The sequence below is a fragment of the Rana temporaria genome, chromosome 1, assembly GCF_905171775.1.
Source record: "Rana temporaria chromosome 1, aRanTem1.1, whole genome shotgun sequence".
Classification (NCBI taxonomy): Eukaryota; Metazoa; Chordata; class Amphibia; order Anura; family Ranidae; genus Rana; species Rana temporaria.
Genome location: NC_053489.1, coordinates 674,895,065 through 674,909,245, shown reverse-complemented (window position 1 = coordinate 674,909,245; position 14,181 = coordinate 674,895,065). Strand labels below are relative to the sequence as shown.

The 14,181-nt window shown below is 50.4% G+C and overlaps 1 protein-coding gene across 1 annotated transcript in view; it reads left to right on the top strand.

Moving 5' to 3' along the window:
- DNAI1 (dynein axonemal intermediate chain 1) overlaps positions 1-14,181 on the top strand; it is a 242,333-nt gene that overhangs the window by 21,435 nt on the left and 206,717 nt on the right. Inside the window, exons 5-9 of the mRNA XM_040335644.1 lie at positions 1,344-1,424; positions 2,519-2,645; positions 9,294-9,358; positions 13,345-13,464; positions 13,549-13,608. Of these exons, the coding sequence (XP_040191578.1) occupies positions 1,344-1,424; positions 2,519-2,645; positions 9,294-9,358; positions 13,345-13,464; positions 13,549-13,608 (453 nt within the window). The remainder of the gene's footprint in view (positions 1-1,343; positions 1,425-2,518; positions 2,646-9,293; positions 9,359-13,344; positions 13,465-13,548; positions 13,609-14,181) is intronic.

Below are 14,181 nucleotides of genomic sequence, written 5' to 3'. Positions count from 1 at the left end.
ATCTTCCTACAGAACCTTCACCAACCTCCTCCAACCCATATTCTTCTTACAGAAACTTCACCAACCTCCGCCAAACCTTATTCTTCCTACGGAACCTTCACCAACCTCCGCCAACCCATATTCTTCCTACAGAACCTTCACCAACCTCTGCCAACCCATATTCTTCCTACAGAACCTTCACTAGCCTCCGCCAAACCCATATTCTTTCTACAGAACCTTCACCAACCTCCTCCAACCCATATTCGTCCCACAGAACTTTCACTAACCTCCGCCAACCCATAATCTTCCTACAGAACCTTCACCAACCTTCCCCAACCCGTATTCTTTCTACAGAACCTTCACCAACCTCCGCTAACCCATATTCTTCTTACAGAACCTTCACCAACCTCCGCTAACCCTTATTCTTGCTACAGAACCTTCACCAACCTCTGCCAACCCATATTCTTCCTACAGAACCTTCACCAACCTCTGCCAACCCATATTCTTCCTACAGAACCTTCACCAATCCATATTCTTCCTACAGAGCCTTCACCAACCTCTGCCAACCCATATTCCTTCTACAGAACCTTCACCAACCTTCGCCAACCCGTATTCTTTCTACAGAACCTTCACCAACCTCCGCCAACCCATATTCTTCTTACAGAACCTTCACCAACCTCCGCTAACCCTTATTCTTGCTACAGAACCTTCACCAACCTCTGCCAACCCATATTCTTCTTACAGAAACTTCACCAACCTCCGCCAACCCTTATTCTTCCTACAGAACCTTCACCAACCTCTGCCAACCCATATTCTTCCTACAGAACCTTCACCAACCTCTGCCAACCCATATTCTTCCTACAGAACCTTCACCAACCTCCGCCAACCCATATTCTTCCTACAGAACCTTCACCAACCTCCTCCAACCCATATTCTTCCTACAGAACCTTCACCAACCTCCGCCAACCCATATTCTTCCTACAGAACCTTCACCAACCTCCTCCAACCCATATTCTTCCTACAGAACCTTCACCAACCTCTGCCAACCCTTATTCTTCCTACAGAGCCTTCACCAACCTCCGACAACCCATATTCTTCCTACAGAACCTTCACCAACCTCTGCCAACCCATATTCTTTCTACAGAGCCTTCACCAACCTCCTCCAACCCATATTCTTCCTACAGAACCTTCACCAACCTCCGCCAACCCATATTCTTTCTACAGAACCTTGACCAACCTCTGCCAACCCATATTCTTCCTACAGAACCTTCACCAACCTCTGCCAACCCATATTCTTCCCATAGATAAAGGAGCCGCTGTCTCAGCTTTATTATCATTACTAATTTATTCCATTTGGTTTAAAGGAACTTAAAGAGGAATTCACTCGTATCCTGACTGCAAACAACCCTCATGCCCCCCAGAACATTGTGAGGTACAGTTTCAAGGTGAGTACCCAGGAGCACCTACCTCACAGATGCAGGTGTCCATTATGTATGTTCGTGCTGTAACTCTGCCATTAGTCTGACACCATTCTATAACACACTGGCCTTGGGTAGTAGCTGCCTTAAAGCTCTACTGAAGATTCACATGGAACCAGCCAAATGCATTCCAAGTGAATCAAAACAGAAGATGCACAAAGTCTTACCTGCCAGAGGGACCCTTGCTCTCTGTGTGGAGGCAGTGGTCCCTCTGCAGAGGTTCCATACGTTCTTACTACGTCAGAATTGGAACCCTCCATTCAGTATGGAGCATGAGCTTTACTGATTGCAGAGCTAAAGGTCTGACTCACCAAGGGGACCTTTGCAGAGAAACCACTGCTTCCACACAGAGAGAAGAGGTCTTTCTTGCTTCTAGAACAGACAGAAGTAAAGTCAATATTCCAAGTACCCAATCACCAACAACTGCTATAGCGTGTTTCGCAGTCTCTGACCATCTCCTGTATCATGTCTGCAGTCTCTGACCATCTCCTGTATCATGTCTGCAGTCTCTGACCATCTCCTGTATCATGTCTGCATTCTCTGACCATCTCCTGTATCATGTCTGCATTCTCTGACCATCTCCTGTATCATGTCTGCAGTCTCTGACCATCTCCTGTATCATGTCTGCAGTCTCTGACCATCTCCTGTATCATGTCTGCAGTCTCTGACCATCTCCTGTATCATGTCTGCAGTCTCTGACCATCTCCTGTAATATGTCTGCAGTCTCTGACCATCTCCTGTAGTATGTCTGCAGTCTCTGACCATCTCCTGTATTATGATTGCAGTCTCTGACCATCTCCTGTATTATGATTGCAGTCTCTGACCATCTCCTGTAGTATGTCTGCAGTCTCTGACCATCTCCTGTAATATGTCTGCAGTCTCTGACCATCTCCTGTATTATGATTGCAGTCTCTGACCATCTCCTGTAGTATGATTGCAGTCTCTGACCATCTCTTGTAACATGTCTGTGGGGGGGAATGGAGTAATACATCGTGATGGATTGTGTGTCCCTCCATATGAGTCTCTGAGCCATCATAACAGGCGATGTTGTCTGTATACAGGAACGGGTCTACAAACCCATCAACATCGTGGACCAGCTGGCCGTACACTTCTCCCTGGATGGAAACATGTTACACAAAGACTCGGATGAAGCGCGGCGGCAGAGGGCGAAGTTGGGGGTCATTGAAGGTGAGAGGTCACTGGCGGCAGAGGGCGAAGTTGGGAGTAATTGAAGGTGAGAGGTCACTGGCGGCAGAGGGCGAAGTTGGGAGTCATTGAAGGTGAGAGGTCACTGGCGGCAGAGGGCGAAGTTGGGAGTCATTGAAGGTGAGAGGTCACTGGCGGCAGAGGGCGAAGTTGGGGGTCATTGAAGGTGAGAGGTCACTGGCGGCAGAGGGCGAAGTTGGGGGTCATTGAAGGTGAGAGGTCACTGGCGGCAGAGGGCGAAGTTGGGAGTCATTGAAGGTGAGAGGTCACTGGCGGCAGAGGGCGAAGTTGGGGGTCATTGAAGGTGAGAGGTCACTGGCGGCAGAGGGCGAAGTTGGGGGTCATTGAAGGTGAGATGTCACTGGCGGCAGAGGGCGAAGTTGGGGGTCATTGAAGGTGAGAGGTCACTGGCGGCAGAGGGCGAAGTTGGGGGTCATTGAAGGTGAGATGTCACTGGCGGCAGAGGGCGAAGTTGGGAGTCATTGAAGGTGAGAGGTCACTGGCGGCAGAGGGCGAAGTTGGGAGTCATTGAAGGTGAGATGTCACTGGCGGCAGAGGGCGAAGTTGGGAGTCATTGAAGGTGAGAGGTCACTGGCGGCAGAGGGCGAAGTTGGGAGTCATTGAAGGTGAGAGGTCACTGGCGGCAGAGGGCGAAGTTGGGAGTCATTGAAGGTGAGAGGTCACTGGCGGCAGAGGGCGAAGTTGGGAGTCATTGAAGGTGAGAGGTCACTGGCGGCAGAGGGCGAAGTTGGGGGTCATTGAAGGTGAGAGGTCACTGGCGGCAGAGGGCGAAGTTGGGAGTCATTGAAGGTGAGAGGTCACTGGCGGCAGAGGGCGAAGTTGGGAGTCATTGAAGGTGAGAGGTCACTGGCGGGAGAGGGCGAAGTTAGGAGTCATTGAAGGTGAGAGGTCACTGGCGGCAGAGGGCGAAGTTGGGAGTCATTGAAGCGGAGAGGTCACTGGCGGCAGAGGGCGAAGTTGGGAGTCATTGAAGGTGAGAGGTCACTGGCGGGAGAGGGCGAAGTTGGGAGTCATTGAAGGTGAGAGGTCACTGGCGGCAGAGGGCGAAGTTGGGAGTCATTGAAGGTGAGAGGTCACTGGCGGGAGAGGGCGAAGTTGGGAGTCATTGAAGGTGAGAGGTCACTGGCGGCAGAGGGCGAAGTTGGGAGTCATTGAAGGTGAGAGGTCACTGGCGGCAGAGGGCGAAGTTGGGGGTCATTGAAGGTGAGAGGTCACTGGCGGGAGAGGGCGAAGTTGGGGGTCATTGAAGGTGAGAGGTCACTGGCGGCAGAGGGGGAAGTTGGGGGTCATTGAAGGTGAGAGGTCACTGGCGGCAGAGGGCGAAGTTGGGAGTCATTGAAGGTGAGAGGTCACTGGCGGCAGAGGGCGAAGTTGGGAGTCATTGAAGGTGAGAGGTCACTGGCGGCAGAGGGCGAAGTTGGGGGTCATTGAAGGTGAGAGGTCACTGGCGGGAGAGGGCGAAGTTGGGGGTCATTGAAGGTGAGAGGTCACTGGCGGCAGAGGGCGAAGTTGGGAGTCATTGAAGGTGAGAGGTCACTGGCGGGAGAGGGCGAAGTTGGGAGTCATTGAAGGTGAGAGGTCACTGGTGGCAGAGGGCGAAGTTGGGAGTCATTGAAGGTGAGAGGTCACTGGCGGCAGAGGGCGAAGTTGGGAGTCATTGAAGGTGAGAGGTCACTGGCGGCAGAGGGCGAAGTTGGGGGTCATTGAAGGTGAGAGGTCACTGGCGGCAGAGGGCGAAGTTGGGGGTCATTGAAGGTGAGAGGTCACTGGCGGCAGAGGGCGAAGTTGGGAGTCATTGAAGGTGAGAGGTCACTGGCGGCAGAGGGCGAAGTTGGGGGTCATTGAAGGTGAGATGTCACTGGCGGCAGAGGGCGAAGTTGGGAGTCATTGAAGGTGAGAGGTCACTGGCGGCAGAGGGCAAAGTTGGGAGTCATTGAAGGTGAGAGGTCACTGGCGGCAGAGGGCGAAGTTGGGAGTCATTGAAGGTGAGAGGTCACTGGCGGCAGAGGGCGAAGTTGGGAGTCATTGAAGGTGAGAGGTCACTGGCGGGAGAGGGCGAAGTTGGGAGTCATTGAAGGTGAGAGGTCACTGGCGGCAGAGGGGGAAGTTGGGGGTCATTGAAGGTGAGAGGTCACTGGCGGCAGAGGGGGAAGTTGGGGGTCATTGAAGGTGAGAGGTCACTGGCGGGAGAGGGCGAAGTTGGGGGTCATTGAAGGTGAGAGGTCACTGGCGGCAGAGGGGGAAGTTGGGGGTCATTGAAGGTGAGAGGTCACTGGCGGGAGAGGGCAAAGTTGGGGGTCATTGAAGGTGAGAGGTCACTGGCGGCAGAGGGCGAAGTTGGGGGTCATTGAAGGTGAGAGGTCACTGGCGGGAGTTGGTTGGGCTACTTTCAGGATGGATGCTTGGCAGCTCTGGAATGACACAGGAAGGTTTCCCAGGAAAATAATGTTCTGTATTTTGTGATGTGAATGTTTTCTCCGGCCTGTAATCCAAGGTGAAGCTCTTTCTTAGTCCACTCAACTCCAGACAAACAGTTACCCAGTTCCCAACCGCGTTATGGCCGAATGGCGGCGACAGTGCAGTCACACATTGCTGAGAGGGCATCATATGACACTCTCCCAGGATCCCGATTCCCATGTGCCCGCTGCAGCACGCGGGTGGCGCACTCTGTGATTGCCCTGTTTTTTGGAAATAGCTGATCACAGATCGGGGTAAAAAGCCAATCACAGCAGCTCTTTACCAGGTGATCAGCTTTGTCCAATGACAGCTGACCATGATGTAAACACAAGCCAGTTATTGCCATTCCTTTCCTCATGCTGACAGCATGAGGAGAGGAGAGCAGATAACCGGCTTGTGTGAAAGGGATATCTACACTGATAATCGGGGGGAATTATTATCAATGTCCTGATTATCAGTGCAATCCCAACAGTGCCCACCAGTGCTGCCAATCAGTGCCACCTATCAGTGCAGCCTCATCAGTGCCCACCAGTGCCTGTTCATCAGTGCCCATCAGTGCCACCTTATGAGTGCCTCCTCATCAGTGCGCAACAGTGCAGCCTCATCAGTGCCCATAATTGCAGCCTCATCGGTTCCACCTTATGACTGCCTCCTCATCAGTGCCTCCTCATCAGTGCACACTAGTGTAGTCTCATCAGTGCCCATCAGTCCTCGGCCTCGGACGAGAGGACGTCCGTGATAGGCGGAACACTGAACACAGGCTCTGCTATCACGGAACAGGACAAGGAGGAGGCGTGGATTTTGAACAATGGATGCCCGCAGTCTGACTCTGCATACAGGGGTAAGGTATGAAGATCGGCACAGTGAGTTATGCAATGGGCACAGTGAGGTAAGGCATGCAATGGGCACAGTGAGGTGAGGCATGCAATGGGCACAGTGAGGTGAGGCATGCAATGGGCACAGTGAGGTGAGGCATGCAATGGGCACAGTGAGGCGAGGTATGCAATGGGCACAGTGAGGTGAGGCATGCAATGGGCACAGTGAGGTGAGGCATGAAATGGGCACAGTGAGGTGAGGCATGCAATGGGCACAGTGAGGTGAGGCATGCAATGGGCACAGTGAGGTGAGGCATGCAATGGGCACAGTGAGGTAAGGCATGCAATGGGCACAGTGAGGCGAGGTATGCAATGGGCACAGTGAGGTGAGGCATGCAATGGGCACAGTGAGGTGAGGCATGCAATGGGCACAGTGAGGTGAGGCATGCAATGGGCACAGTAAGGTGAGGCATGCAATGGGCACAGTAAGGTGTGGCATGCAATGGGCACAGTGAGGTGAGGTATGCAATGGGCACAGTGAGGTGAGGTTTACAATGGGCACAGTGAGGTGAGGCATGCAATGGGCACAGTGAGGTGAGGCATGCAATGGGCACAGTGAGGTGAGGCATGCAATGGGCACAGTGAGGTGAGGCATGCAATGGGCACAGTGAGGTGAGGCATGCAATGGGCACAATGAGGTGAGGCATGCAATGGGCACAGTGAGGCGAGGCATGCAATGGGCACAGTGAGGCGAGGCATGCAATGGGCACAGTGAGGTGAGGCATGCAATGGGCACAGTGAGGTGAGGCATGCAATGGGCACAGTGAGGCATGCAATGGGCACAGTGAGGTGAGGTATGCAATGGGCACAGTGAGGTGAGGTATGCAATGGGCACAGTGAGGTGAGGTATGCAATGGGCACAGTGAGGTGAGGCATGCAATGGGCACAGTGGGTTGAGGTATGCAATTGGCACAGTGAGGTGAGGTATGCAATGGGCACAGTGCGGCTACCCCTCAGTTTCTAGACAGACTGGTCGGAAGGGGGTCGTCTTATACAGTGAGTATATCCCCAAACCAACCTTTTAGCTGGAAAATCAGGGGGTCGCCTTATACGCCGGAAAATACGGTATGAAAAACGTTTCGTTTTTGTTTTTTAAATTTTGGGTCTTTATGTTTCATTTATTCAGCAAAAAATAAAAAAACTCAGCTGTGATTAAATACCAACAAAAGAAATCTCTGTTTGTCTGAAAAAAAATGATAAAAATGTCACGTGGTTACTGTGCTGTATGACCGCGCAATTGTCATTCAAAGTGTGACAGCGCTGAAAGCTGAAAATTGTCCTGGGCAGGAAGGGGGTGACAGTGCCCGGTAGGCACGGGGGCAAGTCACAGATGAAATGCATCTGAGAAAAAATCTTTATTTCTGTCCCTCCAGTCATGAGATTTATACAGCTCTGCCACACAGCACATCCCAGTCTAGCGCTGTAAAATACGTGATTTGTCTCTGCTGCCATTCTGTAACATTTACAGGTCTTACAGGGAAGTTTTTATACCCAGCCCCTTCTAACCGTTTCTGCCCTAAAAGGTGTTCCCATACAAAAAACGCTCAGACACCCCTGGTGTAGGCAAGTGGCCCCCCCAGTTTTGCATACAGTGGTGTTACAGTTTCCATTATTCCCATTATATAGAGTGTGAGCTTCTAGGGAGACATTACAGAGCAGAAGGGAGAAGACTACCCTGGTGATGTTCACAACCACTAGTGAGACGTATTCCTAACACTTTACGTTACTGTTACTTTAAATAAATGATTATAATGCCGCGTACTCAGAAAGCACTTGCCTCTAAAGTTGCGGCGGCGTATCGTAAATCCCCCGGCGGAATTCAAATTCCGCGGCTAGGGGGCGTGTAAAATTTAAATCATGTCCCCGCGCCGAACAAACTGCACATGCGCCGTCCGCTAAATTTCCCAGCGTGCATTGCTCCAAATGACGTCGCTAGGACATCATTGGTTTCGACGTGAATGTAAATTACGTCCATCCGTATTCGCGAACGACTTACGCAAACGACGTAAAAAATTCAAAATTCGACCCGGGAACGACGGCCATACTTGACATAGGATACGCCGCATATAGCAGGGGTAACTATCCGCCGGAAAAAGCCGAACGCAAACGACGTAAAAAAAATGCGCTGGGCGGTCGTTCGTTTCTGAATCGGCGTAACTCCTCATTTGCATATTCCTTGCGTATACAAACGGAAGCGCCACCTAGCGGCCAGCGTGAAATTGCACTCTAAGATCCGACGGTGTAAGTCACTTACACCTGGCGGATCTTAGGGAGATCTATGCGGAACTGATTCTATGAATCAGGCGCATAGATACGACGGCTGGACTCAGAGATACGACGGCGTATCAGGAGATACGCCGTCATATCTCTATCTGAATCTGCCCCCAAAGTTTTTTTTCCAACTTCATCATTAAGCCTAGGTTCACACTGCTGCGAATTCAAAATCGCGGTAAAATGCGCGATTTTACCGCAATTTCGCGGCCGCGATTTTGCCGCGATTTCGACCGCAATTTAATATAAATCGCTGCCCGAAATCGCAAAAAGTAGTACAGGAACTACTTTTTGAAATCGCAGATGCGGCGTCGCACTGATTAGGACAGTGCCATTGCCGACAATTGCCGCCGATTTGAGATGCGATTTGACATGTCAAATCGCATCTCAAATCGTTCCAAATCGTACCCAGTGTGAACCAGGGCTTAAACGGCCTTGCCCACACACAATCGTTAAAAAAAAATGATCTAGCAAAGCACGGTGACGTACAACACGTACGATGGCACTATAAAGGGGAAGTTCCATGCGGATGGCGCCACCCTGTTACAGCGTGATGAATGTGCTTACTCCATTATGAATGGTAGTTTTACCAAAACGAGCGCTCCCGTCTCATAACTTGCTTCTGAGCATGCGCGGGTTTTTCACGTCGTTTTAGCCCACACACGATCATTTTTTACAACCCGAAAAACGACAACGCTTAAAACGTCGTTAAAAAATGCAGCATGTTCGAATTTTTTAATTTTTGTTTTTGTTTTTCAGAACCCGAAAAATGATGTGAAGCCCACACACGATCATTTTAAATGACATTTTTAAAAAATGACGTTTTTTACAAGCCGAAAAATGATCGTGTGTACGCGGCATTAGAGAGAAAAGTGCAGCTTTAGGTTCCCCTCGGTGACAGCGGCACGTCATGTGACTGCACAGAGCGCAGGCGGCGGAGACTGACCCTTCTGATCTCACCATCCTCTGAGAGTAACTCTCTTCCTTCTCTTTATGTGTTCTGCAGAGACTCAGACCAGCGACTCCGCAGAGGCGGGAGACAAAGACACAGACGGGAAGTCTGATGCTCAGGTACTGTACATACCGTATTTTTCGCTCCATAAGACGCACCTGACCATAAAACACGCCTAGCTAGAGGGGGAAAACAAGAAAAAAATATTCTGAAATGCAGCCTGACCAGTGCCAGTTAACAGGTTCCCCGTGCTGGCGCTCGTGTACACGATCGCGGGTGACTGGTGGCGATCGTGCCCGACGGCCACGTGCATCGGGTTTACCCGCCATGTAGCTCCCCATGGCGAAATCCCGTATGGGTATGTCCTTCCCTTTTTTCGGCCACCAGAGGGCCGATGAGCGTGGCCGGCGGGCACGATCACCGCCGGTCACACACGATTGCTTGCACGAGCGCCAGGACGGGTTTTTGTGTGTGTAAACACACAAATCCATGTGCTGTCAGGGAAGAGGAAACATATTGTTTGCTCCTACTAAGAAGGAACAAACAATATGTTTCCTCTCCTAGTCAATCCCATCCCCACACAGTTAGAACACAGAGAGGGAACACATGGTTAACCCCACGATCGGCCCCATAGTGTTAACCCCTTCCCTGCCAGTCACATTTATACAGTAATCTGCCCAAAAAAATTTTGCTTAACCACTTCCCGACCTCGTCATGTACATTTACGTCGGCACGGACAGGCACAATCACGTACCTGTACGTCCTCTGCTAGACGTGGGTGGGGGGTCCGATCGGGACCCCCCCCCCCCCGGTACATGCGGAGGTCGGGTTCCCTCGGGGAGCGATCCGGGACGACGGCGCGGCTATTTGTTTATAGCCGCTCTGTCGCGATCGCTCCCCGGAGCTGAAGAACGGGGAGAGCCGTATGTAAACACGGCTTCCCCGTGCTTCACTGTGGCAGCGCATCGATCGGGTGATCCCTTTTATAGGGAAGACTCGATCGATGACGTCATTCCTATAGCCACACCCCCTACACTAGTAAACACATACACAGTGATCCCTAAATGTTACAGCGCCCCCTGTGTTTAACTCCCAAACTGCAACTGTCCTTTTCACAATAAACAATGCATTTTAAATGCATTTTTTGCTGTGAAAATGACAATGGTCCCAAAAATGTGTCAAAATTGTCCGAAGTGTCCGCCATAATGTCGCAGTCATGAAAAAAATCGCTGATCGCCGCCATTACTAGTAAAAAAAATAAAAATGCAAAAAAACTATCCCCTATTTTGTAAACGCTATAAAATAGGTAGAAGAATACGTATCGGCCTAAACTGAGGGAAAAAAACATTTTTTATATATGTTTTTGGGGGATATTTATTACAGCAAAAAGTAAAAAATATTGAATTTTTTTTTAAATTGTCGCTCTATTTTTGTTTATAGCACAAAAAATAAAAACCACCGAGGTGATCAAATGCCACTAAAAGAAAGCTCTATTTGTGGGGAAAAAAGGACACCAATTTTGTTTGGGTACAGCATTGCACGGCCGCGCAATTGTCAGTTAAAGCGACGCAGTGCCGAATTGTAAAAAGTGCTCTGGTCAGGAAGGGGATAAAATCTTCCGGGGCTGGAGTGGTTAAATACAGCCTTACCAGCACAATGTAATGCAGTAGAAAAAGAAACACCCGCTGCTCCAGGTGAGACCAGGAAGCCTAATGATCGCTATTGAGACATGGCAGCGGCGACGGGGGGAGGCCTGGTCAGTATTGGCTCCATAAGATGCAGGGACATTTACCCCCATTTTTTGGGGGTAAAAAAATGTGTCTTATGGAGCGAAAAATACATAACATCCACACCAGTGGAACAAATTGCTTTACCGGGGCATGGGGGCTTCCTGGTGCTGATCTTTCTCTTGAATGGGGGGGTGGACCCGGTTCTGATCTTTCATTTAAAAGACCCGGTGCCGATCCTTTCCTTTTAATTGGGGTTTGACCCGGTGCTGATTTTTTCTGAGAAGCCGCACTGTGCACCTATCACAATGCTTGACTCAGGTCTTCATATATTGGGCTCATCTATAAGAAAACTTGCCCATAGTAACCAGATTCCAGTTACTGAATCATTATTTCTGATTGGTTGTTATGGGTTACCGCTCTCAATTGTTTTTTGCATTTTATCCAAAGCTAGTTTTAGTTTTTTTTTCTTTCTTATGTGTCTATTGATTTGGCATAGAAGAATATATCAGTGACAATTGTGTGGGAGTGGGTGGTGACATCCAGGGATGGTCTGGCCATTGGGACTACAGGGAGTTTCCCGGTGGGCCGATGGCTCAGTGGCCCAGCTTCAGTGACAACGGACTGCCGCCCCCCTCTGCTCCTCTGTCTCTCCCTCCCCGCAGCGCTCACCTGGGGGGAACAAAGAAGCAGGGGGAGGACCAGAGGAGCAGGGGGGACGACAGAGGAGCATGGGGGACGACAGAGGAGCAGGGGGAGGACCAGAGAAGCAGGGGGGATGACAGAGGAGTATGTGGGAGGGGACAGACAGCTGACTCAACGGCTATGGCCTGGGAGTTTCTCACTTCTGCCTAATCTTGTCCCATAAGGGGGGGCACCAAACTGATTCTTTGCCCTGGGTGAAATAATGTCTAGCTTCCCCACTGGTACTGCCTATATCAGGACCAGTACCAGCCGTTCTACACTAATAAAGTAGAATGGCTAGTGGCTAGTGAAGGGGGAGAGGGGGCTTGGGTGGCCAGGGGGGTGCGGGAGTTGTCTGGCCACCATGGGAGAGACCTGTCAAAGTGGGCCAGTCTGGATGAAGTCCAGGGCCAAATTTCTGTCCCAGTCCAGCCCTGGTGACATCAAGTTGAGGTCATTAGCCATGCCCATGCCATTGCCCAGGTTGCCCGATTCTCTATGCTTCTTGCAGAGTGCTCACAAGCCCAACCAATCACAGAGTGTCACGTGGTACCTGGTAGGAGTCTGTTATAATGAGGTCGGCCTCTCTTGTATCTCCAGCCCATGCCCCACTGAAGGTGGAACAGATGGTGGCTAGGGACAGGAGGAACACAAGTGCCTGTTAATGTTGCTGGCAGAACTTGCAGTTGAAGTTGGCTCTGTGGCACAGGCAGGACTTTCAGGTTCAGTTTTTGTGGCTTGCCAGAACTTCCTGTGGCCAGGAGACAGGAGGATACTGGACTCGAGAGAACTGAGATGATAGGCAGCCAGCACAGGTACCCAGAGGCAGTGTTAGAGCCAGACAGAGGACGAAAGCAGGGTCGTGAGGATAGCCGGGTTCGGTAACAAGCGGGCAGCAAGGTACAAGGCATTAACCCGAAGCGGGTCAAGTGGAAGCCAGGATCAGGAACCACCAGTAATCGGGAGTGTAGCAAAGTCCAAAAAGCAGAGTCAGGGAAGGCCAGGATCAGCAATTGGTATCATGCGGCGTATAACAGGGGGTCAGGACACAGCTGAAGACCAGTCAGCGCTGTTTGAGAGTCAGGGCACCCTTTAAATGGGCCGTCTGGTGCCAATTTGAGCTAGGGATGCGTCCCTGCGCGTGCACGTCGTCCGTTGCACACGCGCATGCGCACTGGCACTCTGAAGAGTCTGTTGTTGTCCTTGAGCACGTGCATGCACACGTGTGGGCGCCAGGCGCAATCTACCAGTTCTCTTACACAGTCTCTAAAATGAACTGTACTAGTGTCTGCAGAGAAGTTGGTAGGGGATAGGACACCTATAGACAGACACTCCTGGGCCTGGTACAGCTTGTACCCAGGATAAGTTCTGCCTACATATTCTTATTGCTGCTCTCAGAATCCCAATGCCACACACTGATAACCTCACACCACAGTTCCCGCCTGTAGCCAAACCCTCCAGACCCGCTTTACCCCGCTTGGGCTTAGTCGTAGAGGTCGGGGTGGCCAGAATGGGCTATCCACTCTTACTATGTGTTGGGTGCCCGCTGATGGTGTTAATGTAACATTGCATAAAGGTGAAGGTACTTCTAGTTAAAAATAAATAATATGATAAATGATAAGGATAGCGGTGTGAGGTCTAATTTGCTGTAACTAGAGAGGTTAATGGAGGATCTGCTGTGATTGTGTTCTCAGACCAGTGAGGAATGGACTGAAGATGTGGAAATACCATCCAGGAACAAGAAGGAGAAAAAACCGACCAACCAGTTCAATTACAGCGAGAGAGCGTCCCAGAGCATTAACAACCCCCTGCGGGTGAGTGATGGGAAAGGCGGAGGATTCCTATGATAATGTTGATATGATGTTCATCTCACACATCTCTCTGTATTCATGTTCCAGGAACGAGCTTCTCAGACCGAGCCGCCCCCAAGGGCCACCTTCTCCGCCACTGCAAACCAGGTACCTTCATTCTTCCTTCCATTAACCACATGAAGGCCACGCCTTTTCTACAACTTTTTGTTTAAAGTTTTAAATTCATATTTTTTGGTAGAAAATGATATTGAACCCCCAAACATTTCTTTTTTTTTTTAGCAGAGACCCTAGAGCAGTGGTTCTCAACCTTCAAGTGCCGTGACCCCTTGATAACATTTCTCTTTCGTTCATAGACGGACACAGCCTTCATTGACCTTAGGGTTATGCTTCTTCCTACCATCTCCTGGTAGGAAGAAGCATAACCCTAAGGTCAATGAAGGCTGTGTCCGTCTATGAACTCAGAGAAATGGATTTTACGGTGAGTACAAAAATCCTTTTTTCTCTTTCGTTCATAGACGGACACAGCCTTCATTGACCTTAGGGTTATGCTTCTTCCTACCAGGAGATGGTAGGAAGAAGCATAACCCTAAGGTCAATGAAGGCTGTGTCCGTCTATGAACGAAAGAGAAAGGGATTTTACGGTGAGTACAAAAATCCTTTTTTTCCAAGTTGTGGGGACCCCTAACAGTAAAATTATTTTTGTAGCGTGGGTTGTCAGCA